This window comes from Mobula hypostoma, chromosome 3, assembly GCF_963921235.1.
Source record: "Mobula hypostoma chromosome 3, sMobHyp1.1, whole genome shotgun sequence".
In the NCBI taxonomy this organism is placed as follows: domain Eukaryota; kingdom Metazoa; phylum Chordata; class Chondrichthyes; order Myliobatiformes; family Myliobatidae; genus Mobula; species Mobula hypostoma.
Genome location: NC_086099.1, coordinates 5,345,503 through 5,372,852, shown reverse-complemented (window position 1 = coordinate 5,372,852; position 27,350 = coordinate 5,345,503). Strand labels below are relative to the sequence as shown.

The following is a 27,350-nucleotide window of genomic DNA, read 5'->3' as shown; positions in this document are numbered from 1 at the left end:
CGAGATTAGGAAAAACTTCTTCACACAGAGTGGTGAATCTGTGGAATTCTCTGCCACAGCAAACTGTTGAGGCCAGTTCATTGGCTATGCTTAAGAGGGAGTTAGATATGGCCCTTGTGGCTACAGGGGTCAGGGGGTATGGAGGGAAGGCTGGGGCGGGGTTCTGAGTTGGATGATCAGCCATGATCATAATAAATGGCGGTGCAGGCTCGAAGGGCCGAATGGCCTACTCCTGCACCTATTTTCTATGTTTCTATGTTTCTATAACGTTAAGAAAGTACACATTGCAGTCGGTGGAGGGAATGAGGCCCTTAAAGTCGACACTCAGTCGCTCAAAGGGGCGAGTGGCCTTGATTAGTTGTGTCTTTTCAGGTCAGTAGAAGTGCGGTTTGCACTCTGCGCAGACTTGGCAGTCCCTGGTCATCATCCTGATCTGGAAAGCAGGTTCTGGGCTTTCACGAAGTGGAAAAGCCGGGTGACCCCGGGTGGCAAAGATCTACATGTAGGGCGTATAGCTGGTCGATCTGCGCGCTGGTGCACGTCCCCCAGGATAGGGCATCGGAGGGCTCGTTGAGCTTCCCAGGCCTGTACATGATGTCATAGCTGTAGGTGGAGAGTTCGATTCTCCACCTCAGAATTTTATCATTTCTGATTTTGCCCCGCTGTTGGTTACTAAACATGAACGCGACTGAGTGCTGGTCAGTCAGCAGGCTGAACTTTTTGCCAGCGAGAAAGTGCCTCTAGTGCCTAATTGCTTCCACTATGGCCTGGGCCTCTTTCTCCACTGCGGAGCGCCGAATTTCAGGGCCTTGAAGGGTACGGGAGAAGAACGCCACTAGTCTTCCTGCCTGGTTGAGGGTAGCAGCCAGCGCAAAGTCGGAGGCGTCACTCTCTACTTGGAAGGGAATGGCCTCATCCACCGCATGCATTGCTGCTTTGGCAATGTCCCCTTTTATGCAGCTGAAGGCCGCGCGGGCCTCAGCAGAGAGGGGAAATGTGGTGGACTTGACCAGGGGTGGGCCTTGTCTGTGTAATTAGAGACCCATTGGGCGTAATATGAAAAGAAGCCCAGGCACCTTTTGAGGGCTCTGAGGGTGTTGGGAAGAGGGAGTTCCATCAGGGGGTGCATACGGTCGGGGTCAGGGCCAATGACTCCATTCTCCATGACACGCCCAAGGATAGCAAGTCGGGTGGTTCCGAACACACCCTTGTCCTTGTTATAGGTGAGATTGAAAGCTTTGGCTGCTTGGAAGAATTTTTGGAGGTTGTTGTCATGATCCTGCCGGTCGTGACCGCAGATGGTGATGTTATCCAGATAGGGGAACGTGGCCTTCAGTTGGCACTGGTCCACCATCTGGTCCATTTCTCTCTGGAAGACAGATACACCATTCGTGACACCAAAGGGGAGGCGCAGGAAGTGATAAGGCCTGCCGTCTGCCTCGAAGGCAGTGTAAGGGCGGTCCTCCCGGCGGATGGGGAGCTGATGGTAAGCAGATTTTAGGTCTATGGTCAAGTACACCTTGTACTGTTCTATCTGATTGACCATATCCGTGATGCGGGGTAGAGGGTACGCGTCGAGCTGCGTGAACCTATTGTTGGTCTGGCTATAGTCCATGACCATCCTATTCTTCTCCCCGTTCCGAACAACAACCACCTGCGCCCTCCAAGGACTTGTGCTTGCCTCAATGACCCCCTCCCTGAGCAGCCGCTACACCTCCGACTTAATGAAGGCTCTGTCCCCCGCGCTGTACCTCCTGCTTTTAGTTGCCACGGGTTTACAGTCGGGGGTCAGGTTGGCGAACAGCGGTGGGGGAGGGATCTTGAGGGTGGAGAGGCCACAAATGGTGCCTGTAGTATGGCTGTTGGCATGATGTTGGGTTGGATGTGCAGGTCGGTGTGTGTGTGGTCAGTAGTGGGGTATGTGATGTATCCCTACAAAACTGGGGATTTATGACAGTGATTGGTGGGAGGGGCCCATCATACTTCATTGTCACGCTTTTCAGGTGGCTCTGGAAGTCGAGCCCCAATAGCACAGGGGCACACAGTTGAGGCATGACCAGTAACATAAAGTCTCGATCTTCTGTGCCCTGCACCACTAGCGTCGCTACACAACCCCCCCAGATGTCTGTTGTATGCGACCCGGAAGCCATGGTGACCCTCTCACTTACCGGCCGTATCGCGAGTCCGCAATGCTGCACCGTGGCCGGGTGGATAAAACTCTCCGTGCTGCCCGTGTCAAACAGGCAGCTTGTCCTGCGCCCCTCCACCAGGATGTCCATCATTGACCTTGCGAGCTGGTGGGGAGCACTTTGGTCGAGGGTCACAGAGGCCAGAGTTGAGTCACTGTCTTGGTCCGGCGCAGTGGGGTGCCCCATGAGCACCCGTGGGTCGTAGGTGGTGCGAGGTGGCACCGACCAAGATGGCCGCCCCCATGTCTCGCACATGGTGGCGGCGTGCAGGCAAGATGGCGACCCCCATGCCTCGCATGCGGCGCTGCTCAATTCCGCTCACAGTTTGGACTTACAGACCTTGACGAAGTGGCCCTTCTTTCCGCAGCTGGAGCAGGTAGCTTCTCGGGCCGGGCAGCGTTTCCGGGGGTGATTCTCGAGTCCGCAGAAGTAGCACTTTGCTGACTCACAACTGGCAGCAGCCGTGGTTGATTCGCCGGCGGGTTGCGGGGTCTGCGGCATCCACGGGGCCATCGGGAGATTGCGTGCCTGGAGAGCGTCAGAGTTGTGGAGAGCGGCCTCCAGTGTGTCGGCCAGCTCAATCGGCGAAGGTAAGGTAAGATCAGCATGTTCCAGCAGCCGCTGGCGCACGTACACTGACCTGGTCCCCGTGACGAAGGCGTCTCTCACTAGGAACTCCGCATGCTCTTCGGCCGTCAGCCCCCGAAATCGCAGGATTCTGTACATGCTGGAAATCCAGAGCAACACACACAAAATGCTGGAGGAATTAGCAGGCCAGGCAGCATTTTGGAGAGGAATAAACAGTCGACATTTTGGGCAGGAAAGGAAGGGGCAAGAACGTGGGGCAAGGGAAGGAGGACAAGCTAGAAGGTGATTGGTGAATCCCAGAGGGTTGGAGGGAAGGGGATGAAGTAAGAAGCTGGGAGGTGATAGGTGGAAGAGGTAAATGAATCTGATAGGAGAGGTATGTGGACCATGGGAGAAAGGGAAGGAGGAAGGGCACCAGAGGAAGGAGATGGACAGATGAGAAGGGGTAAAAAGGGAGCCTTCCCTTTCTCCCATAGTCCACTCTACTCTTTTATCAGATTCCTTCTTCTCCAGCCCTGAGGAAAGACATCCTTGCCATAGAGGGAGTACAAAGAAGGTTCACCAGATTGATTCCTGGGATGGCAGGACTTTCATATGAAGAAAGACTGGATGAACTGGGCTTGTACTCGTTGGAATTTAGAAGATTGAGGGGGGATCTGATTGAAACGTATAAAATCCTAAAGGGATTGGACAGGCTAGATGCAGGAAGATTGTTCCCGATGTTGGAGAAGTCCAGAACAAGGGGTCACAGTTTGAGGATAAAGGGGAAGCCTTTTAGGACCGAGATTAGGAAAAACTTCTTCACTCAGAGAGTGGTGAATCTGTGGAATTCTCTGCCACAGGAAACAGTTGAGGCCAGTACATTGGCTATATTTAAGAGGGAGTTAGATATGGCCCTTGTGGCTACGGGGGATCAGGGGGTATGGAGGGAAGGCTGGGGCGGGGTTCTGAGTTGGATGATCAGCCATGATCATAATAAATGGTGGTGCAGGCTCGAAGGGCCGAATGGCCTACTCCTGCACCTATTTTCTATGTTTCTATGTTTACTTGCTCCAAAATGTCAACTCTTTAGATGCTGTCTGACCTGCTGAGTTCCACCAGGATTTGTGTTTGTTCCCAGAGAAAACCTAGTTTATCTTCAAGAACCCTTTTATCTTTGTGGATTCAGTACAGGGAAGTCTCTCTGATGGGTGCAACACAGATTTACCATGCTGTCCTTAAGGCTTCTCAGTGTCCCCCTGTCAAATTTCAATCCCTTCTCTGCTGCTGGGAGTCTACTGGAGGCCGAAGGCAGCCTGTCCTGGGGTAGGAGTATGGGTGAGAGGGAGGAATGGGGCTCGTTTTGCTCTTGTTGTTGTGTTGACTGTCGTTCTGCTGAACACCGTGGGCATTCTGTGTTGGCACCAGAATATGGGCTGCCCCCAGCACATCCTTAAGTGTGTTGGTTGTTAATGCAAATAATAATATTAATAATAACAACATATTTATAGAGCTAATTTCATACAGACGATGTAGTTCAAAGTGTTTTACAATGGGATGAAGTGCAAACGTGAAAATAAAGGACAAAAAGATGTCAGTTGAAAGCAAAGTTAAATAAATCGGTTTTGAGCTGGCATTTAAAAGTTTCAACTGAGTCTGTATCCCTTATAGTTTTAGGTATTGAATTCCACAGTTTAGGAGCGTAGTTCAAAGAAAGCTGACTTGCCAATTATCTTTTAAGGGAGATTGTTTAAATTGAAGAGACCAGAGGAAGAAGACCTGAGAGCTCGAGCAGGATTACAAAACAAAAACGATTCTGCGACGTACTCTGGTCCCAGACCACCGTAGGTTTCAATGAGCATGTGATAAATAAATGAATCAGAATTCAAAACGGACAGCTGGCTGGTGGCACATGGGTCTGCCTCAGATGCCCTCTAACGGCCACTTGGGTGAAATATTAAAGAGAGTTTGATACCCACTTGGGAAATAAAAAAATGGGTGGACAGTGGCATTGTGGCTACCGCGCTGCTATTACAGCTTGGGGAATCAGAGTTCAGAGTTCAATTCCGGCATCCTCCGAAAGCCAATGTGTACATTCCTTCTCGTGCACGCCTGGGTTTCCTCCCACGTTCCAAAGACATACCAGCTTGTAGGTTAATTGGTCATTGTACTTCTCCCATGATTAGGTTAGGGTTAAGTTGGCGGGTTGCTATGTGGCATGGCTTATCAGCTGGAAGGGCCAGTTCTGTGCTGCATCTAAATAAAAGCAAGGATGTTATGTTGAGGCTTTATAAAGGCCTCAATTGGAGTATCGTGAGCAGTTTTAGGCCCCTTATCGGAAAAAAAGGGTGTGCTGACATTGGAGAGTGTTCAGAGGAGGTTCCTGAGTATGATTCTAGGAACAAAAGGGTTAGCAATGCAAGAACTATCTTAGGAAAGGCAGTTGACAGTGCTGAAGATGAGGTAACTGGTTTACAGAGGCACTGTGTAGTGAGGAGAGGCTGTTGATGGAGCAAAATTGTAGTCAACAGGATGAGTTACAACGTAAAAGGTGGACAAAATCGAAAAGGGTGAATACAGGACTGAAGGTGTTCTGAATGTGCGCCTTTTTCAGAATAAGGTAGATGAGCTTGTTGCAGATTGCCAGGTGGATGTTGTGTCATAGTCATAGTCATAGTCATAGTCATACTTTATTGATCCAGGGGGAAATTGGTTTTCGTTACAGTTGCACCATAAATAATTAAATAGTAATATGTAAATTATGCCAGGAAATAAGTCCAGGACCAGCCTATTGGCTCAGGGTGTCTGACCCTCCAAGGGAGGAGTTGTAAAGTTTGATGGCCACAGGCAGGAATGACTTCCTATGACGCTCTGTGCTGCATCTCGGTGGAATGAGTCTCTGGCTGAATGTACTCCTGTGCCCAACCAGTACATTATGTAGTGGATGGGAGACATTGTCCAAGATGACATGCAACTTGGACAGCATCCTCTTTTCAGAGACACCACTGTCAGAGAGTCCACTTCCATCCCCACAACATCACTGGCCTTACGAATGAGTTTGTTGATTCTGTTGGTGTCTGCTACCCTCAGCCTGCTGCCCCAGCACACAACAGCAAACATGATAGCACTGGCCACCACAGACTCGTAGAACATCCTCAGTATCGTCTGGCAGATGTTAAAGGACCACAGTCTCCTCAGGAAATAGAGACGGCTCTGACCCTTCTTGTAGATGGCCTCAGTGTTCTTTGACCAGTCCAATTTATTGTCAATTTGTATCCCCAGGTATTTGTAATCATCCACCATGTCCACACTGACCCCCTGGATGGAAACACGGTATCACGGAATCATGGCTGAAAGAAGTTGAGAGCGGGGTGCCTGATGTCCAAGGATACACATTGTATTGAAAGGACAGGGAGGAAGGCGGAGGAGGCTGCAATGCTGTGTTGGTAAAAGATGAAATCAAATTATTAGCATGAGGTGCCATAGGGTCATTGTGGATGGAGCTAATGGTTGGGAGTTGTATACAGACCCCTGCCCCCAAACAGTAGTAAGGATGTGGTCTACAAATTACAATGGGAGGTAGAAAATGCATGCCAAAAGGGCAATGTTACAATAGTCATGCGGGATTTCAATATGCAGGTAGGTTGGGAAAATCAGGTTGGTGCTGGATTCCAGGAGGAGAAATTTCTAGAATGCCTACGAGATGGCCTTTTAGAGCAGCTCGTGGTTGAGCCCACTTGGAGATCAGATATTCTAAATTGGGTGTTGTACCAGAATTGATTAGAGAGCTTAAGATAAAAGAACCCTTAGGGGAAAGTAATCACAATATGATCAAATTCACCCTGAAATCTGTGAAGGAGAAGCTAAAGTCAGATGTATCAGTATTACAGTGGAGTAAAGGGAATAACAGAGGCATGAGAGAGGAGCTGACCAGAACTGATTGGAAATCAATTTCCAATGCTGAGTTCCTCCAGGATTGGGAAGCTTTTAAAAACCAACAGAAGGCATCTAAAAAAATAGTCATTAAGAAGGTAAAGATGGAATACGAAAGTAAACTAGACAGAAATATTAAAGAGGATACCAAAAGTTTCTTCTGATACCAATGTGTAAAAGAGAGGTGAGAGTGGATATCAGACTGCTGGAAAACTATTCTGGAGAGGTAGTAACAGGGGACAACGAAATGGACAAACTGAAAAAGTATTTTGCATTAGCCTTCACTGTGGAAGGCACTAGCAGTGTGATGGAAGTTCCAGATGTCAGGTTTCATGAAGTGTGTGAAGTTACCATAACTAAGGAGAAGGTTCTTGGGAAGCTGTAAGGTCTGAAGATAGGTAAGTCACCTGGACCAGTTGGTGTACACCCCAGGATTCTGAAAGAGGTGGCTGAAGAGATTGTGGAGCCATTAGTAATGAGTTTTCAAGAATCACTAGATTCTGGAATGGATCTAGAAGACTGAAAAATTGGAAATGTCACTCCACTCTTCAAGAAGGGAGAGGGGCAGAAGAATGGAAAATATAGGCCAGTTAATCTGACCTCAGTAGTTGGGAAGATGAACTTGAAGGCACATGATAAAATAGGCTGTAATCAGCGTGGTTTCCTCAAAGGAAAAACTTGCCTGACAAATCTGTTAGAATTCTTTGAAGAAATAACAAGCAGGATAGACAAAGGAAAGTCAGTTGATGTTGTGTACTTGGATTTTCAGAAGGCATTTGACAAGGTGCTACACATGAAGCTGTTTAACAAGCCACAAGCCTTTAGTACTACAAGAAAGATTCTAGCATGGATAAACCAATGGCTGGTTGGCAGGAGACAAAGAGTGAGAATAAAGGAGGCCTTTTCTGGTTGGCTGCCAGTGACTAGTGGTGTTCCACAGGGGTCTGTGTTGGGACGGTTGCTTTTTACGTTATATGTCAATGATTTGGGTCATTGAATTGATGGCTTTGTTGCAAAGTTTGCTGATGATATCAAGATAGGTGGAGGGGCAGGTAGTTGTGAGGAAGTAGAGAGACTACAAAAGGACTTGGATAGATTAGGAGAATGGGTAAATAAATGGCAGATGGAATACAGTGTTAGGAAGTGTACGGTCATGCACTTGGGTAGGAGAAGTGAAAGGGTTGACTATTTTCTAAATGGAGAGAAAATACAAAAAAAAGGATGCACAAAGGGACTTGGGATTCCTTGTGAAGCATTCCCTAAAGGTTAATTTGTGGGTTGAGTCTGTGGTGAGGAGGGCAAATGTAATGTTAGCATTCATTTCAAGAGGACAAGAATATAAAAGCCAGGATGTAATGTTGAGACTTTATAAAGCACTGGTGAGGTCTCACTTGGAGTTTTGTGAGCAGTTTTGGGCCCTTTATCTTTGAAGGATGTGCTGAAACTGGAAATGGTTCAAAGGAGGTTCACGAAAGTGAATCTAGGATTGAATGGCTTGTTATATGAAAAGCATCTGGTGGCTCCAGGCCTGTATTCACTAGAATTCAGAAGAAGAAGGGGTGATCCAATTGAAACCTATTGAATGGTGAAAGGCCTTGATAGAGTGGATGTGGAGAGGATGTTCCAAATGGTAGGAAAGTCTAGGACTAGAGGACACAACATAGAGAGGTGCCCTTTAGGAAGAGGAATTTCTTTAGCCAGAGAGTGGTGAATCTGTGGAATTCTTTACCACTGGCAGCTGTGGAGATCACGTCTTTATGTATATTTAAGACATAGGTTGATAGATTCAGGGCGTGAAGGGATACTGAGGAAGGGAGGAGACTGGGGCTTAGAGGAAAATTGGATCAGCCATGATAAAATGGTGGAGCAAACTTGATGGACCAAATGGCCTAATTCTTGTCCTATATTTTATGGTCTTATAAATAAATAACTAACTGTCTAAGAATTATCTGTTGCTCTTTCTGGAATTGTTCAGAAATAGTGAGGCTTTTTGTGAAACTCAGGCCTAGTGTCTGCTTTTGTAAATGTACAAACAAAAATGACAGAATGGTACTTTGAGAGTGATTTTTTTAGACATACTGTACAATAAAAAAAATGTTGAAAAACAAAAATAAACAACAGCTAAAAGTAGTGCAAAACTGGAATTTCCAAAGGAGCATTACAATCGATTTTTATTTGTGGTACTAATTCAAGCTCTGTAGTTTAACATTAGAAAGAGGACGATTAAATCTGAAAACTGGATAGAATGATGTTTCATTATATCCAAATAAAACCCTTGCGGAATCATTTCTCTTTTGCCACACATTATAAGTGGTTGCAACAACATCCAGGTTGCCAGATATTGTTGTAGCATATTTGCATGCGAGACTCAGAATGATGCAAGTGCTGTTTATTTTTAAACTGAGCTGGAGTGAAGGGTCTTTAACAATTTGAGGTGATTTCTTTGACAATATCCATTTATTTATTTTATTTAGAGGCAAAGCATGGAATAGGCTCTTTAACCCATTTATTTAACCCTAGGCTAATGACAGGACAATTTACAATGACCAATTAACCTCCCCAATACCTCTGTGTATTTAATATTTCAATAATATCTGACTAATCTTGTATCTTGTGTGTGTATTATATATATTTATATTATATATATTAAATATATTTCATATATTTCACCCTTTTGGGTGCTGTATGTGTATTTATTCCCTCAATCTCGGGATATATAAATATCCTATAAAAGTATTGAAGCCCCACCCCCCCTCGGAAGTTTTCATGTTTTATTGTTTTACTACTTGTATAACAATGGATTTAATTTAACTTTTTTGATGCTGATGAACAGAAAATGACTTTCGTGTCAAAGTGAAAACAGATCTCTACGAAGTGATCTAAATGAATTATAAATATAAAATGCAAATTGATTGGATAAGTACTCACTCCCTTCAAGCCAGTATTTATTAGATGCACCTTTGGCAGCAATTACAGTCTTGAGGCTGTATTGATAGGTACTCAGCAGCTTTGCACATCTGGACACTACAATTTTGCCCCATTCTTCTTTACAAAACTGCTCAAGCTGTGTCAGATTGCATAGGGATCGTGAGTGAACAGCTCTTTTCAAGTCCAGCCACAAATTCACAATTGGATTGAGGTCTGGACTCTGACTTGGGTACTCTAGGACACTAAATTTGTTGTTTTTAAGCCATTCCTGTGTAGCTTTGGCTTTATGCTTGGAGTCATTGTCTTGCTGGAAAACAAATCTCCCAAATCGCTGTTCGCTTGCAGACTGCATCAGGTTTTCCTCCAAGTTTTCCCTGTATTTTTCTGTGTTCATTTTACCCTCTACCTTCACAAGCCTTCCAGGGCCTGCTGCAGTGAAACATCCCCACAGCATGATGCAGCCACCACCATGCTGCACGGTAGGGATAGTGTGTTTTTGATGATGTGCGATGTTTGGCTTATGCCAAGCATACTGTTTAGTCTGATGGTCAAAAGCTCAATTTTGGTTTCATCAGACCATAGAATCTTTTTCCAGCTGACTTCAGTTTCCCACGTTCCTTCTGGCAAACTCTAGCTGAGATTTCATGTGTATTTTTTCAACAGTGACTTTCTCTTTGCCACTCTCCCATAAAGCTATGACTGGTGAAGCACCCAGGCAACAGTATTTGTATGCGCAGTCTCTCCCATCTCAGCTACTGAAGCTTGTAACTCCTCCAGAGTTGCTCGAGGTCTCTGGGTGGCCTCCCTCACTAGTCCCCTTCTTGCACAGTCACTCAGTTTTTGAGGACACCCTGCTCTAGGCAGATTTACAGCTGTGCCATATTCTTTCCATTTCCTGATGATTGATTTAACCGTACTCCAAAGGATATTCAGTGACTTGGAAATTTTCTTGTATCATCTCCTGCCTTGTGCTTTTCAATAACCTTTTTGCAGAGTTGCTTGGAGTGTTCTTTTGTCTTCATGGTGTAGCTTTTGTCAGGATACTGACTCACCAGCAGTTGGACCTTCCAGACACACATGTATTTTCTACTACAATCAATTGAAACACCTTGACTGCACACAGGGCTCCAAAAGCAAATCTCCATTTGACTAATTATGTGACTTAAAAACCAATTGGCTGCACCAGCGATGATTTGGGGTGTGTGTGTGGGGGGGGGGGGGAGTGAATACTTATGCAATCATTTTGTGTTTCATGTTTGTAATTAATTTAGACCACTTTGTAGAAATTCATTTTCACTTTCACACAAAAGAGTTCTTTGGTTGACCAGTGTCAAAAAAGCCAAATTAAATCCATTGCGTTCAATGTTGTAAAACAATAAAACATGAAAACTTCCAGGGGAGGGGGAATACATATTTTATATATACACACACACACACACACACACACACATAAATGGTATATATAGAGGAAGACAGGATAAGACCATATGACATAGGAGCAAATTTAGGCCATTTGGCCCATCGGGTCTGTTCTGCAATGATTTTTCTGGGATGATCTCTGATGCTGATGAACTGTCGAAAACTTTAACAGCCAACACTTCAACATTTACAAGTAGGGAGACATCTGTGCCTAGGTTGGTCAAACTTGGGTTGTTTTCTCTGGAGCATTAGAGGCTGAGGGGAGATCTGATGCATAGATAGATTAGACAGACAGTATCATTTCCAAGGGTTGAAATATCTAATACCAGAGGTGAGAGCGTGTAATTTCAAAGGAGATGTGAGGGGCAAGTTTTTTTTTGCACAGAGTGGTGGGTGCTTGGAATGTGCTGCTGGGGTGGTGGTAGAGGCAAATAGATTAGAAACTTTTAAGACATGTTTAGATAAGCACATGAATGTATGGGAAAAGTTGTGTAGGCAGAAGGGATTAGTTTAGTTAGCTATTTGATTGTTAATTTAATTGGGGCTGGGACTTGAGCACTTGAGTTACAGGGAACGGTTAAATAGGTTAACCCTATATTCCCTGGAGTGTAGGAGAGTGAGGGGAGATTTGACAGGGGTATACAAAATTATGAGGGTATAGATAAGGTAAATGCAGGCAGGGTTTTTCCACTGAGCTTGGTTGAGACTAGAACTGGAGGTCATGGGTTAAGAATAGAAGGTGAAACATTTAAGTAGAACTTCTTGACTCTGAGGGTGGTGAGAGTGTGGAATAAGCTACCAGAAGTTCAAAGTTCAAAGTAAATTTATTATCAAAGTGCATATATGTCAACATATACAACCCCAAGGTAAGTTTTCTTGTGGGCATACACGATAAATCTAAAAAACACAATAGAATCAATGAAAGACCACACCCAACAGGGCGGACAAACAACCAATGTGCAAAAGACAACAAACTGTGCAAATATAACCATATAAACCAAATACAACAGGAAAAAAGTAGTAACAATAAATAAATAAGCTATAAATAACTAGAACATGAGATGAGTCCTTGAAAGTGAGTCCATAGGTTGTGGGAACAGTTCAGTGATGGGGTGAGTGAAGTTATCCCTTCTGACCAATAAACTCTTCTCGGGTTTCCAGCTGGGTATTGGTATTGATTTTGACCGACGTTTCGATGACAAACTCTGCCAGCCTCATCAGGGATGATGCCTGGGCATATTTAGTCTGGTGGTATTTATACCGCTGTAGTCTGTCCCTCCTGATTGGTTAGTCCTCATCCAATCAGATTTCAGCGGTCCCACCTTGTCTACAATCGAATTGCAGTACTTACTTAGGGCGAGACCTTCATCTTTGCTAAAATTATTTTTCAATGGTTCCTTCACCAGGAGGTCCCAAAAGCCACTAACGTGGCACAGTAACTTTGTGTCGTCGAAGTCACGCCTAGGACCATTGTGAATGCAGTGTTCTGCTACCGCCAATTTCTCCGGGTAACCCAAATGGATACACCTCCTGCGCTCCTTGATGTGGGTTTCCACTGTGCATCACGTCTGGCCGATACATGCTGCTCGCTTTCACAGGATTACCGGCATTTACAGAAGACTTGGTTAATGTGGTTAGGTAACAAATATATTGCAGAGACTCTGCATCTCCACGTTCTACCCAAACTGCTGTTATACCTCAGATCCTATAGACTGGGAAGGAACAGAAGGTGACAAAACTGAGAATAAGAGGGAATATGAAAAGACAGGTGGAATAGGTATCAAAATCTAAATGAAATCTTTTAACTTTAGGAAAAATGGGACCTTTAAGTTGGCCCCTTAAAAATTGCCATTGCTATTACAGATAAAAATGAGGATCCAACAGGTATTTCAAATAGTTTATTTGTCTCAGTAGACAAAGAAGACTATAAGATATAGGGGCAGGATTAGGCTATTTGACCGATTTCCCTCTCAAACCCATTCTTCTGCTTTCTCCTTGTAAGCCTTGGTGCCCTGACTAATCAAGAGTCTATCAACGTTTACCTTAAATATACTGAATCACTTGGCCTCCACAGCTGTCTGTGGCAACGAATTCCACAGATTCACCAGCCTCTGGTGAGAGAAGTTCCTCCTCATCTCTCTTCTATATAGATGCCCTTCTATTTTGAGGCTGTTCCCTCTGGTTCTAGACTCCCTCACCATAAGAAACATCCTCTCCACATTAATTCTACTGAGGCCTTTCCACTTTCAATAGATTTCAAGGAGATCTCCCCTCATTCTTCTAAATTCCAGTAAGTACAGGTCCAGAACCATCAAACACTCTCATATGATGTCTTCCAATCCCACAATCATTTTTATGAACCTCCTCTGTCTCTTCTCAAGTGTCAACACACCCTTTCCTAGATAAGGGGCTCTAAATTGCTCACAGAAGACAGTGTTCTGGATATTCAAAGGAAACTAACTTTAAGTCAGCCATTGGGTCTCCACAAAATTAACATTAGCAAAATAATAGTGATGAGGACAATAATAACATAGAGGAGGGATGAGTGATCAAAATTAGATAACGTCAATTCCAGCATTCCCCTTTGCTAATCAAAGTCCTCATGCTTCAGGATTTGATTCTTCAGATTAAAAACACTGCAAGCTACACTGACCTTAAGAAGATACGAGGGGAAACCGAGCCTTGGCAAACTGGTCAATCCATTACCTATTGACAGGAAATTTCAGAACAAAAAATCAATTATATTTTATTAAGGAGGTTGTTAAAGTAAGGGATAAGGATGTTTATGACTTTTATTCATCTGACTTCCAAATACCTAAAAGGTCTTTAATCTACTAAGAATCTAGCTGAATGCCAGGAGACCAAGGAAGGTTCATGCACGAGTATTATTTGAAAAGTGTTGTCTTAGAAAGATTGAAGTGGAATTTCAAAGTGATATTAATATCCAGTCAATCTACTGTGATAGAAAGTTACATATCTAAACCTGCCACTGAAACAACTTCAAATGACAACACCAACCATTTCTCTACGTAGTGCCAAACTGGTTTATGGAGGGCTATCATCACATATCAGGGCTTTACCTCAAGTTGTCCATAGGAGTACCGAGGCTTCATAAGGCATTGGTCAGGCTGCATAGAGTAATGTGAACAATTTTGGGCTCTTTATCTAATAAAAGATGTGCTGGCATTGGTGAGGGTCTAGAGGAGGTTCACAGGAATGATCCTGGGAAAAGGGTTAATGTATGAGGAACATTTGATGGCTCTGGCCTCTACTCACTGGACTTCAAAAGAATGAGGGGGGATCTCATTGAAGCCTATCGGATATTGAAAGGCCTAGATAGAGTGGATGTGGCAAGAATAATTCCTACAGTGGGAGAGTTAGGACCACTGGGCGCAGCCTCAGTATAGAGAGATGTCCATTTAGAACAGAGATAAGAAATTTCTTTAACAGAGGGTGGTGAATCTGTGGAATACATTGCCACAGACAGCGGTGGAGGCCAAGTCATTGGGTATATTTAAAGTAGTTGATAGGTTCTTGATTAGTCAGGGTGTCAAAAATTACAGGGAGAAGGTGGAGCAGACTAGATGGACTGAATGGCCTAATTCTGCTATGTCTTATGGTTTTTCACCTGCTGGACCAATGATCTTCCTTCAGTCTCAGTCAGATGGTTTTCCTCCTGCTGGACCAATCTCAAGTCAGATAAAGGGAAGCTTGTGTAATATTCAATTCTATCTGCAACTCCTCAGCAACAGAGGCCGTCTACTCTTAATACAACCCACAGGCATGGTCTGATAAATGACAGATGACTTCTGGGCCACAAAAACCCCTGACAATATGTTAGGGTGCCACTGTAGTGTAGTGGTTAGCATGACGCTATTACAGCTAAGGGCATTTCAGAGTTGGGAGTTCGATTCTGGCGTCCCCTGTGAGAAGTTTGTATGTTCTTCCCGTGAGCACTTGGGCTTCATCTGACAGTCCAAAGACCTACTGGTTAGTAGGTAAATTGTCCAGTGATCAAGCGAAGGTTAAATAGGCGGTTTGCTGGGCCGTGCAGCTCGTTGTGCCAAAAGGACTTGTATCTCTAATTAAAATAAAGAAACCACCACCTCATCAGTAAAGTCACATTGACTAGAAATTCAAATGGACCAGCCACATAACCACCATGGCTTTAACCCCGCAGCAAGCAATTCAATCCTGACCCAATGGTTTTTCAAATATCAGTGAGGTACTTGCATAGTGGCCTGTTCCCACGAGCCCAAAAGAATTTGGTTACTACAACACTCAAAAGCTCGATGCCATTCCAGGACAGATGGCTATATTGCAGCCAGCAATGACTGTAGTGCATGAAATTTACAAAAACAACTTTTGTTATCCAGTAGGTGACTGTCACTTCACCTTTCAAATACATGCCTATGTCATGGACAGAGTATTGTCCTAAAAAGATTGAAGTGGAATTTCAAAGTGATATTAATTCCCATTAGATACACAAGATCACCGTCACCTGCAGGTTCCTCTCCAACTTGCACACCAGTGTGATCTGTAATTAATTGTCATTGGATCTGTATCATAGAAATCCCTACTCAACACTACTGTGGGAGTTTGGATAGTTGTCATTGGGTCTGTATCATGGAAATCCCTATCCATCACACCACACTGCAGTGGTTCAAATTGGCTCATTACCATCTCGTCAAAGGCAACTAGGGATAAGGAATGGCCTTGCCAGCAATACCAAACACGTGGATAATTCTGAACTGATTCCACAACCTACAGACTCACTTTCAAGGACTTGACAACTCATATTCTCAGTATTATTTATATGTTTATTTGCACAATCTGTCTTCTTTTGCACATTGGTTGTTTGTCAGTCTGTTTATGAATACAGTAGTTTTTCATAAATTTTCTTCTATTTCTTTCCTGTAAATGCCTGCAAAAAATGAATCTCGATGTAGTAGATTCCGATTAATTGGCTCATTGGTTATTCGAGGTAGCCACTTAATTGGGACAACTCTTAAAGAACAAAAACGAATTGAGAAAGTAGCTGGGATTCCCTTCATTTCTTTGGGGCACTATGCCACTTAATTGGGACAGGAGACAGTTGCCAAACAGTTTCTAACTGGCATTAGTTGAGTGCACTTGTGTGGCCATCAGACACCACACTGTGCTTAGAATGAAAAGTTTTAAATTAGCATCAGTTGCATGTGATTCAAAAAGCAGTGACTTTAAACGTATTGTTGGAATATGATAACACTTCATGCAGGAAGGCAATGAAGGCAGACCATTACCTGCATGAGGTGTATTCACTGACAATCTAAAGTACAAAAATACCTCCATCAATAACTATTAGGAACTAATAGTTTTATAGTACTGTAGTAGTTTTGGCAGTGTTCTAATTTATTCCATATTTTATTTAAATACATAATTTGCTACCCAGTTAAGCTGTAGTTTGCCTTTTTTATATCTTTTTAACTACTTCCATGGAACTTTGGCTAATTAGAGCAACCACTTACTTGGCTCAAAATGTACTAGTCCCAATGTATCACAATTAACCGGAATGCACTGTATATGATGATATATATGTACTTTGATAATAAATTTACTTTGACTTTGAAAAATGAATAAAGGCTAAAAGAGAAATTTACACAGCAATGTTATTAGATGATTTAAATAGACAAAACTGTGGCAGATTTAGAATCCAGGACACACAATCTACTGAATGGACACTAGCTTCAAGAGCCAACTTGCAAACTCCATTTCCTTACTCCCCATGCGACAGATTCAAAGTAACTTTTGCTCTTCAATGTATTCATATACATCAAAAGTTTAGCAAAAAAAAAATTGATGCAAGTAATACCCTACATCAAAAGAAAAACAGACAAATGTTTGAACTCCTCCGAGTTCAGTGGAGACATCACTCAAGAAATCTTAGCTAAATTTAATGCAAATTAATTAATTTGCAAGGTACAGGAACAGAGGAAAAGAGAAAAAGGAGAAGTTATATGGTATTATGATTAGCCACATTATGTTCATTTCTGATCACTTCATTAAGGATGTGGAAGCTTTAGAGAGAGTGCAGAAGAGATTTACTATGATGCTGCTAGGATCCTCAAGAGCGTGTCTTTTGAGGATAGGTTGACTGAGCCAGGGTTTTTCTCTTTGGAGCAAAGGGGATAAGAGGTGATTGGATAGAAGTGCACAGCATGATCAGAGACATAAGTAGATTGGACAGCCAGAGATATTTTCTCAGGGTAGAAATTGTTAATGCTAGGGGCTAATAAGGGGATTGGAGGAAAGTATAGGGTAACATCTGAAATATTCTTTACATAGTGGTGGGTGCGTGGAATACCCTGTGCGTGGTGGTAGAGGCAGATACATCAGGGACATTTAAGCACATGGATGATAGGAAATGGAGGGCTCTGTGGGAGGGAAGGGTTAGATTGATCTTAGAGTAGGTTAAAAGGTCATTGAAAGCTGCATAGCCAGTACTGTGCTGTAATGTTCTATTTCATTTAAAAAATGCAACAAAATGAATCCAACAACGACGGTTGGATAGGCATAAAATACTGGTAAGTGATTGATAATGTTTGTTTATGGAGTAAGTACGTTAACGATATTAAACCAGTATACAGCTAGTTATTATTGATGTTCTCTCCAGCAGCATACAGCACATATGCAGGGACATCACGGTAGCGTAGTAATTAACTTGACACTATTTCAGCTCTGGGTGTCGGAGTTTGGAGTTCAGTTCCAGAGTCCTCCTTAAGGAGACTCTGTACATCCTCCCCATGGAATGCATGGGTTTCCACCGGGAGCTCTAGTTTCCTCCCACAGACCAATTGCCTTGTGAATCGGTTAGTTTTAAATTGGGTTTGTCGGAGTTTGCTGGGGTGGTGCGGCTCGAAGGTTGTGCTGCATCTCTAAATAAATGAAACAAATTAAAAGCTGAAGTACAATGACTAGTTAATCATTTCCATTTGCTTTAATATTTAATTAAGGGAAATAAAATAAAAACAACAGAAATAACTTGCTGAGCTTGACAATAGATACACAGCACAAATCGTATATCAGTAGATATTAAATAAGTTGCAATTAAACTTAGACTCTTCAAAAAAATATTTTGGTGTTCATCATGGAAAGGAATATTTATTTAATAGAACTGATTTAACATAGAGAACTCTCTAACAAATGTCACATGGTAAAAAGATGCATGATAAAAATGTGCATTAGTTACTGATGATGTGCCACATGTCTTGGTAAAAAGACTACATTTATACCACCTTTCAGGGTACCCTAGAGAGCTTTACAGCTTTTGAAGTATTTCAGGAAATGGGGTCAATGTTGGCGTGCAGGAAACATGGCAGCCAGTCGGGGAGACCAGCCTATATGGTGGAGAGTCACCATCCGGCAGCTCCCTCATCTCAAAGCGTGCACGGCATGTGTCAGTGACTCAAAAGGCAAACGGAGGAAACTGAAAGTCAAGTGGAATATAGGAAAATGAATCCTGAAATTCCCGCCCCCCCCAAAAAAAAATTGCCACAAAATTCTATTGCTGAAATCTCTGGGTTGGTGCACAAAGAATTATCACAGAAGCAATGCTTCTTTCAGTAGAAGTTTTGCCTCTGATTAAGAAGTTATATGTTGAAGTGACACTCCAGAGACTGCAGTATAACAATATAGGCTGAATCTCAAGAGTGCCTTGCATTGTCTGGAGTTACATCTTCCCAAGATGTAACAAACTGCTGCTTCCCAGGGAATTCCCAAGTAATGCCCATCTCTCCAACAACTCCGCATGCTAAGTTGAAGCTGACCCCTGGATATACAAAGCTTTGACTGTAGCCGATGAGGGTGCAGTCAGATAATTGGGAAAGTTGAGCAGGTACTTTGTGGAACTTTGCATTAGCCCCTGACAGCTTAGCACACAGTACAGTGTGCTCCCAAACACTGGACCAGTCTAATGGATGATAAAAACCTTTCTTCACATCAAGCATGATGAATTTCCCATCCACTAGAACAGGGCTGCCAATCTGAGGCATCAGTTAATAGCAAAATAAAAGGTTGGGGACCCCAGCATTGTCATCACCTCTTGGTGAACAGACACAGTTCAGTAAATAAACCAACATACCAATGGAGCCTAAGTTCTGATGCTTTATAAGTAATCCTAGTTAAAGCTGAGAAATTCATTCTCACATACGTTGCTGAGTAATTGAAGTTTCATCCTGTCAGAATTCCTGCTAAAGCCTACAATAACATCACTAACCATGTCACGTCTGTGTCCCTGGTGCAGTAAACAACAGTCCGTATTTATCCACAAATAATCCATACTATCTCTACTTCCTGGATACCATAATCTTTAAAGGAGGAATTATAAACACAAGAGATTTTGCAGATGCTGGAAATGCAGAGCAATACACACAAAATTCTGGAGGAACTCAGCAGGTCAGGCAGCATCTATGGAGGGGAATAAAGTCGATGTTTTGCACAGAGACCCTTCCCAGTCCTGATGAAGGGCCTCAGCCTGAAACGTCAACTGTTTAATCATTTCTATAGATGTTGCCTGACCTGCTCAGGTCCTCCAGCATTTTGTGTGTGTTGCCCTTTAAAAGTGGAATCAAACCAACTACACACTTTGTCAGGCCACCTCAGAGCTCTTTTTTAAGAAATGCTTACATTCAGAACTGAGCCTTCCCGTTACCTTCAGCTGTATTTGAGTTAGTAACTTATTTCCCTTTTATACCCAACATTCATCTCACTTGATGATGTGGGAACATGGGTCTTGGAGGCTGTGCGGTGAAAGACACAGAAACGTTCAGTCACCTAAGATATCACAGCTATTGAACGCTTACAGTGACACAGCCTCTTATTTTGATTTCTGATGAGAAATCTTTACGCAGGCCACACTACAGCAGGAAGGTCCTTGCTGAGGTTGCAGACCCCTCTGCCCGCACATGGACTGTTCTTACGGTTGGTGTTAATTCTCAGCTTCCTCGTCCCTTGAGAATTCCAAAGCTCTGCAGCAGATCTGTGTCACACCTGACTGTTGGCTGCCTGATGCTGCAGTTCCTTTAGTTCACGGGATGAATACAAACCCCACACGAGGACTTGCCTACATTGCAGTCCTCCCCAAATTACATGCATATCGAAGAGATACCCTCTGAACAGAAATTTCCCTGTCAGAGAGACTGCTTGTAGCCCTGGAGGATTTCTGTGGATTGTTTTGCACAAAGTAAACATCCCTTCCTGCATAGTGATCAACAGCCTCTTCAAATCTTCCCTCACCTGGTCTAGAGTTACCACCACTCCATATAGTTACCACGACATGAAATTTGTTGTTTTGCAGCAGCGCTACATTAAAAAAAAACTACAAATTACAAGAAATATTTATAATTTAAATATTTTTATTGTAATTTATAGTTTTTATGTATTGCACTATATTGCTGCTTTCTCTCACTCACTCTCAGTATCAGTACTTGGGCTTATATATTAACAAACAGTGGAAAGGAGAGCCAAAGAAGTGAGGTAGAGTACATGGGTTCATTGTCCATTCCAAAATCTAATGGCGGAGGTGAAGAAGTTGTTCCTGAAATGTTATGTGTGTACCTTCAGGCACCTGTACCTCCTCTTTGAGGCATTGCCTTTTGAAGATGTCCTGGATGGTAGGGAGGCTACTGGCCATGATGGAGTTGAGTTTGCAATCGTCAGCAGGCTGGGCACTGGATTTGCCTCTTTAACTGCACACCAACTCACTGCATTGCTGAGACTGCACAGAACCCTGCGAACTAAGTTATTCCATGCAAGCCCTATACGTTTTTTAATGATGCACAATGGAAAATCACATACGTACCATCGCATTGGGTAAAAGGCATTAGATACGCTGATTTTTAGAGTAGAAGGGGTGAGAAACATTTAGATCATTGGATGTCTAGTCATCAGTGAATTCCTTCTCAAGTCCACTGAGGATAACTAAAGTGCCTAATACCAGAGGTCATGCATTGAAGGTCAGAGGGGGTAATTTCAAAGAAGGCGTGAGGGGCAAGTTTTTTTACACCGAGAGTGGTGGCTTCCTGAGGTGGAAGTAGAGGCAGAAATATTAGAGACTTTTAAGAGACATTCAGCTAGGCACATGAATATGAGGAAAATGGAAGGATATGGACATTGTGTAGGCAGAGAGGATTAGTTAGGTTGCCTGTTGGATGACTAATTTAATTGGATCAGAACACCATTGTGGGCCGAAGGGACTGTTTCTGTTCAGTACTGTTCTATGTCCTAACTGCAGGACTCCCATCCGAAATGGCTCAGCTCAGCACAGCAGAGGTGAACCAGGGCCCTCCCAATCTCCATAAACCAGTGCAGTGTCGTAATGTACATTTATCATGGTTGACCCATTTTTTTGTGCAGCCACTGTGTTAAAAGGAGAGCGGTGCCTCATTTGGAGAGATCCACAGAAATGTGTTAGCATTTAATAAGTTAAAATTTAGATTATGAAGACACATAGTCCTCTTTTATTGTCATTTAGTAATGCATGCATTAAGAAATGATACAGTTTGTACATTATTTCCGACATAAAAAAACTACTTTCCTCTTCAAGACCGGATGGTGGTTGCAGTGTTTCACGGGCTCGCTAAGCGTTATATACATTGTCAAATACTTTGTGGCTTCAGATGTGATGCGGCTCAGAAGTTCTTTGGCAGCATGAAGGGGATGCTGGTTACGTGAGGAGTTGTGGACCAGCATACAGTTTGAATGAGGGCCTGATGCTGCAAGGGCCATGGTGTCAGGTACGTAGTTAGGGTAGATGGGGTCAAGGAGGCAAGTCAGAGCTCAGGTCACAATGTAGGAGGCCCCTGAGAAAGAAAAGGGTGAGGGGCAAATGTTTAAATGTAAAAAGGTATCATTGGGCAGCCAGTTCCCATTGGCATCTCCCACTGGATTAGGACTCGTGCAAGCAGGCCTCCTTTACCTCTTGTGGAGGGTTGTAAACTCAGTCAGCTCCATCATGGGCGCTAGCCTCTCCACCAAAGTACATCTCCACAGGAGATGGCATCTATCATGAGGGACTCCTATCACCCAGGACACGCCCTCTTCTCATTGTTACCATCGATAGATAGATAGATAGATATACTTTATTGATCCCGAGGGAAATTGGGTTTTGTTACAGCCGCACCAACCAAGACTAGAGCATAAATATGGCAATACAAAAACCACAAACAATCAAACAACAAAATGCAAACTATGCCAGATGGAAATAAGTCCAGGACCAGCCTATTGACTCAGGGTGTCTGACCCTCCACGGGAGGAGCTGCAACGTTCGATGGCCACAGGCAGGAACAACCTCCCGTGACGCCCAGTGTTGTATCTCGGTGGAATATGGCTGGAGTCCAACAGTAAAAAGTTCAATATCTGGTCTACAAACATGTTCCTCGATTGTAATATGACCAGGATTGCGCCATCCATTGTTAACCAGAACAGTAAGCCCCCAACTCCTTTACGCTTACCGCTCTCAGTGCACTTCTGGTCAGCCCGAATAGTCTGGAAGCCCTCCATGGAAAAGTCTTGATCGGGTATGTCCTTGTGCAGCCCCAGTAAAACACATAACATTGCACTCCCGAAATGCTCTCTGATGCCTGGCTAGTGCCGTCAACTCGTCCATTTTATTACCCACCAAACACCGAGGAGGAGGTACAGGAGCCTGAAGAGACACACTCAGCAATTTAGGAACAGTGTTCTCCCCTCTGCCATCAGATTTCTGAATGAATCATGAACCTGTGAATACTATCTTACTATTCTGCTCTTGTTTCGCACCACATATTAATTTTTTAATATTTTTATTGTAGCTTCTATTATTTTTGTTGTTCACTGTACCGCTGCTGCAAAACAACAAATTTCATGACATATCTCAGTGTTAATAAAGCTGATATTGAAATATTAATTGTGAACATCACTTCCTGTTAGATACAGACACGAGTAGAATCCAAACATGGACAGCATGTTGTTGGGATACCACTGTGTTTGTCTAGTTACATTCTTGCACCCAAGCGGAGGAGCCAAAAACGACAAACTTACAGATTGGCACATTGACTAATTTACTGAAGAGTGTTCTATTACAGGAGCATGCTACACAATTCCTCGGCCAATAGCTCTGTCCAATAGGCTATGTCGAACTTTAATCTGTCCTCCTGTATCAGTTGCAAATTGATTTCTCTATACATTCAGAATTCAGTATTTTATTAAGTAAAGTCCCATCCTGGAAACAGTCAGGAACTGAGTTCTATCCAACCAGACTAAAAACTAACGAACAGGCCATGGGACTGCACACAAATGTGAAATGGGATTGAGAGAAGAGTAAGATAAATGGCTGGAGAATAAACAATACTACAGAACAGAGGAAATGTCGAGGGATCGAAGGGACCATGCCATACCTGCCCACTGATTTACCGAGACTGCAGGACAGGTCGAAACAGTAGTTATAACACACATGGGCTACTTGCCTTTATTGGTTGAGGCATTGCATATAAAAGCAGGGTAAACTGTGTTCGAACATATATAACACGAGCTTGGCCACAGCTGGGGTTACACTACATTTCATAGTCACCAGACTTCAAGAAGAGTGTGACAGCATCACCGAGGTTGCAGAAGAGATTCATTGCTTTTAACCCTTCAGTGAAGAAAGACAGGCTCTCCCAGTTTATGCCTGTAGGTTGCCCAGTTTTATGGACAATTAAGTAAGTGTCTTCTTTGTTTCAAAGTAAACAACCTCATCTAATACCTTATGATCTTATTCCAGTTCTGGTAAGATCCTTGTAAACCTCAACACCTTTTTAGACGATTATACCATTTCAATCATGTGCCGACCAGTAGACTGTTGCAAACAGTCGAGGCATTAATTCTTTGCTTATATTGTATGTCTCAGGTCAAAGAAAGCACTGCAGTATCCTTCCACGAGTGACCTGCCTTGATATCTTTATGTTCCATTCAAGGTAATTTTGCATCAGTCAGAATCCTCTCATTTACTGCAACTATCCTTTCCTCGTCCAGATTCGCCACTTTTCTCCTCAAATGCCTCAATTATGTCTATTAGTCTACATTCTAAAGCAAATTCCTCACTATCAACTACATACACTACTTCTGAATCACCTGCAACTTTCCTATCATGCACTCTACATTAAACCTACATCACTGATTACAAAAAACAAGGGACTTGAGTACCAAACCCAGTGGAAACCCATTGCTAACACCTTCCAATGTGAACAACAATGACTCTGCCTTTGAGCTAAGCTTGGTTCTCCATTGCCACTTCCCCTTGGACCAGACCGACATGCAGACCCCGTTCAGCCTACCCCTACTAACCTTTTAACCTGCAGAATGTTAGACAGGTGCGCTAGAACCGATCCTAATTCATTCTGGCACACTGCCTTATTAAAAGAAAAGGTTTCAATCTCCAATAAGGTCCCTTCAAAGACCTTATTAGAGGCTATTACAGTGTAATAAACACTAAAGAACATAAGCAATCCTGAATCCATGATCAGCCAATGAACAATTTGAATTATTATCTGTCACCTATACTGGCTATCCAGCATCGCTGCTTACATACATACATAGTTACCATCAGTGGTTACATTTCCCGTGTCCTGTCAGCTGTGGTCATAGCAGATAACAGTGTTATTCTTGCCTTTCCAATCGAAAACGTCACAACAAATTCACTGAATCTTCATTGAGGTTATTACAACAAATGGTACACTTTGCACTTATTGTGCAAGATATTTCAGACAACATTTATTACACAAACCAACAGAGTATGTAGTGACTTCCCTGGCAGCAACATCAATTTGTATTTTCGATCTTCTGTAACCATTAAACTAAAAATCGCATTAAAAGGGTGGTCTCATCTCTCAGGATGTCCCAAAGCACTTTACAGCCAAACAAGTCCATATGAAACTGATGAGGTGCTGTACTGAAGGAAAGGTGAAAGGTCATTTGTGAATGGCAATATCAGCAACATTATTAAAAAATAATCTGTCTAACATTGTCTCAACTCTGCATTAACCAGAGCAGGTTCATAACCCATCATGTCTCACTTCTGGTTTTGTAATTAGATTTATTATAAAAATAGTTCCTACATGCACATTGCGTGACTGAACAAGGAATGATGTGAGGAACTATTTTACTCATTAATACAGTTGAACTGTTGGAAAATCCAATCCAAAAGTTATTTTAAATGTTTCACACACTTGCCATTCAAACTAAATACTGTAAGTCTGTGGGATAGTCTCTCCCTTAGTATATTGGCAGATAATTTGGGATCACAAAATTCACGTTAGCTTACAAGGCTGAGGCATGACTTCTCATGCAGGTAGCCTTGAGTCAGTTTAATTCAAAACCTGCTCTTCCCATTATCTAAACCAATGCATAGCTTCAAAATATTGTTTCTAAAGCCATAGAACTTAAAACATTCAGCTTTCTGTTAAAAGAATCCAGAGGCAAAGTTCTACTGTAAATGTGTTTTAACTATTTCCCTCTTTCCAGGAGTGAGCGAATGCATAAAACAAAGACAGTAGGTCAATTTAAAACCAGCCTCGAACAAAGTAGTTGATTTGAGCCTGGCACTGAACGTGCTAAATGTTACCTTCTGCCAGCTTGCCAGCAACACGGCTGTTTGAATGGCAGATCAAACAGAACACGAGAGAGCGCATACACATACACACACCCAACACAATACCAGGCGAGCTTCAGTCCTTACAAACCACAGGTCTCTGTGCTGTGGACTGATTAACCACATATCAAAAACACAGGAAAGGGAAAAGGAAGGTTTGGCACTCGAATGAAAAAAAAATGCACTCATAAAGTGATTTGCAGCATGCTGGGACTTTCTGGTTTATGTAATACATTCCTTTCTTTTCCAATAAAAAGTCTTTTTTTTGTGTATTAAAAAAAAGACAGCACCTTCCTATATTTTGATCTTCCACCTTCCTGGCTTCTCTTTTATTTCCCCCCTGCTGTTTTTGCTTTTGTTTCGCAGGCTTTTTAAGCAGTTAGTTTCTGAATGGTGTTATTGTAGTACTGCGTGATGGTGGGGGTTAGCGGGTTCCAGTTATTGGCATGCAGCTCGATAACTTCGAGGAGGAGAGACCTCGTCAGTGCCGACTCGGACGGGCCCAGCATCTTGTCGCGTGCTGTGGCCAGCAGTTCTGTCATCATCTCTGGCAACTGTTCCTCCAGTAACTTGCCTGTGCTCTGCAGCTGTCAAATGATCCAATGGGCACACATCAAAACATAAATCATACAACAGTACAGTACAGGCCCCACGGCCTACAGTATCGTGCTGACCTTTAAACATACTCTAAGATCAAGTTAGCTCTTTCCTCCACATAACCCTCCATCTTTCTTTCATCTATGTGCCTATCAAAGAGTTTCTTAAATGTCCCTAACGTATCTGTCTCTATCACCACCCCAGGCAGAATGTTCCACACACCCACCACTCTGTGTAACTAAAATCTACCTCTGAGAACCCCCTATATTTTTGTCCAATCTCCTTAAAATTATACCCCTCGTATTAACCATTTCCACCCTGAGAAAAAATCTCTTGCTAGAGTGCCAAGATTGTCAGGGGGCCAGAAGTAAGTAGAGTGGTTAAGGTTCTTGGTAAAAGGTCTCAAAGTCGATAAGTCAACTGGACCAGAAGGGTGACACCCCAGGGTTCTGAAAGACATACCTATAGAGATTGTGGAGGCACTAGTAATGATCCTTCAAGAATCAGTAGATTCTGGAATGGTTCTGGAGGACTGGAAAATTGCAAATGTCACTCCATTCCTTGAGAAGGGAGAGAGGCAGAAGAAAGTTAATTATTGGCCAGTTAGCCTAAGTTCAGTGGTTGGGAAGATCTTGGAGTCCATTATTAAAACTGAAAATTATCAAAGTACATATATGCCACCATATAGACAGCCCTGAGATTCACTTTCTTACGGGCATACTCAATAAATCCAATAACCAATAATCAATGAAAGATTTCACCAACTGGGTGGACAACCAGTGTGTAAAAGGCAATAGACTGTGCAGATAGAAAAAGAAAGAAAAAATAATAATGATAAATAAATAAACAATAACTATCAAGAAGATGAGATTGAGTTCTTGAAATTGAGTCCACAGATTGTGGGAAGAGTTCAGTGATAGGGCAAGGTTAAGATGCAAACATGTATTGCGGAACATCAGTCGGCTATATCTGATCTTCAAAAATTCGCGCAACAAAGTGAGCTTAAGATGGGGAAAATCGAAGAAACAATTAATGTAATGAAGAAGAAACTTGACTTTTTGACTTTTAAAAAC

At 42.9% G+C, this 27,350-nt stretch overlaps 1 protein-coding gene across 4 annotated transcripts in view; it reads right to left on the bottom strand.

Annotated features, from left to right (window-relative positions):
* Nucleotides 1-11,878: 11,878 nt before the first annotated feature.
* ctif (CBP80/20-dependent translation initiation factor) overlaps nucleotides 11,879-27,350 on the bottom strand; it is a 233,910-nt gene continuing 218,438 nt past the window's right edge. For all 4 annotated transcript variants that reach the window (XM_063042593.1, XM_063042592.1, XM_063042594.1 and 1 more), the window contains one exon: nucleotides 11,879-26,267. In XM_063042593.1, the coding sequence (XP_062898663.1) occupies nucleotides 26,052-26,267 (216 nt within the window). In that variant the 3' untranslated portion in view covers nucleotides 11,879-26,051. The remainder of the gene's footprint in view (nucleotides 26,268-27,350) is intronic.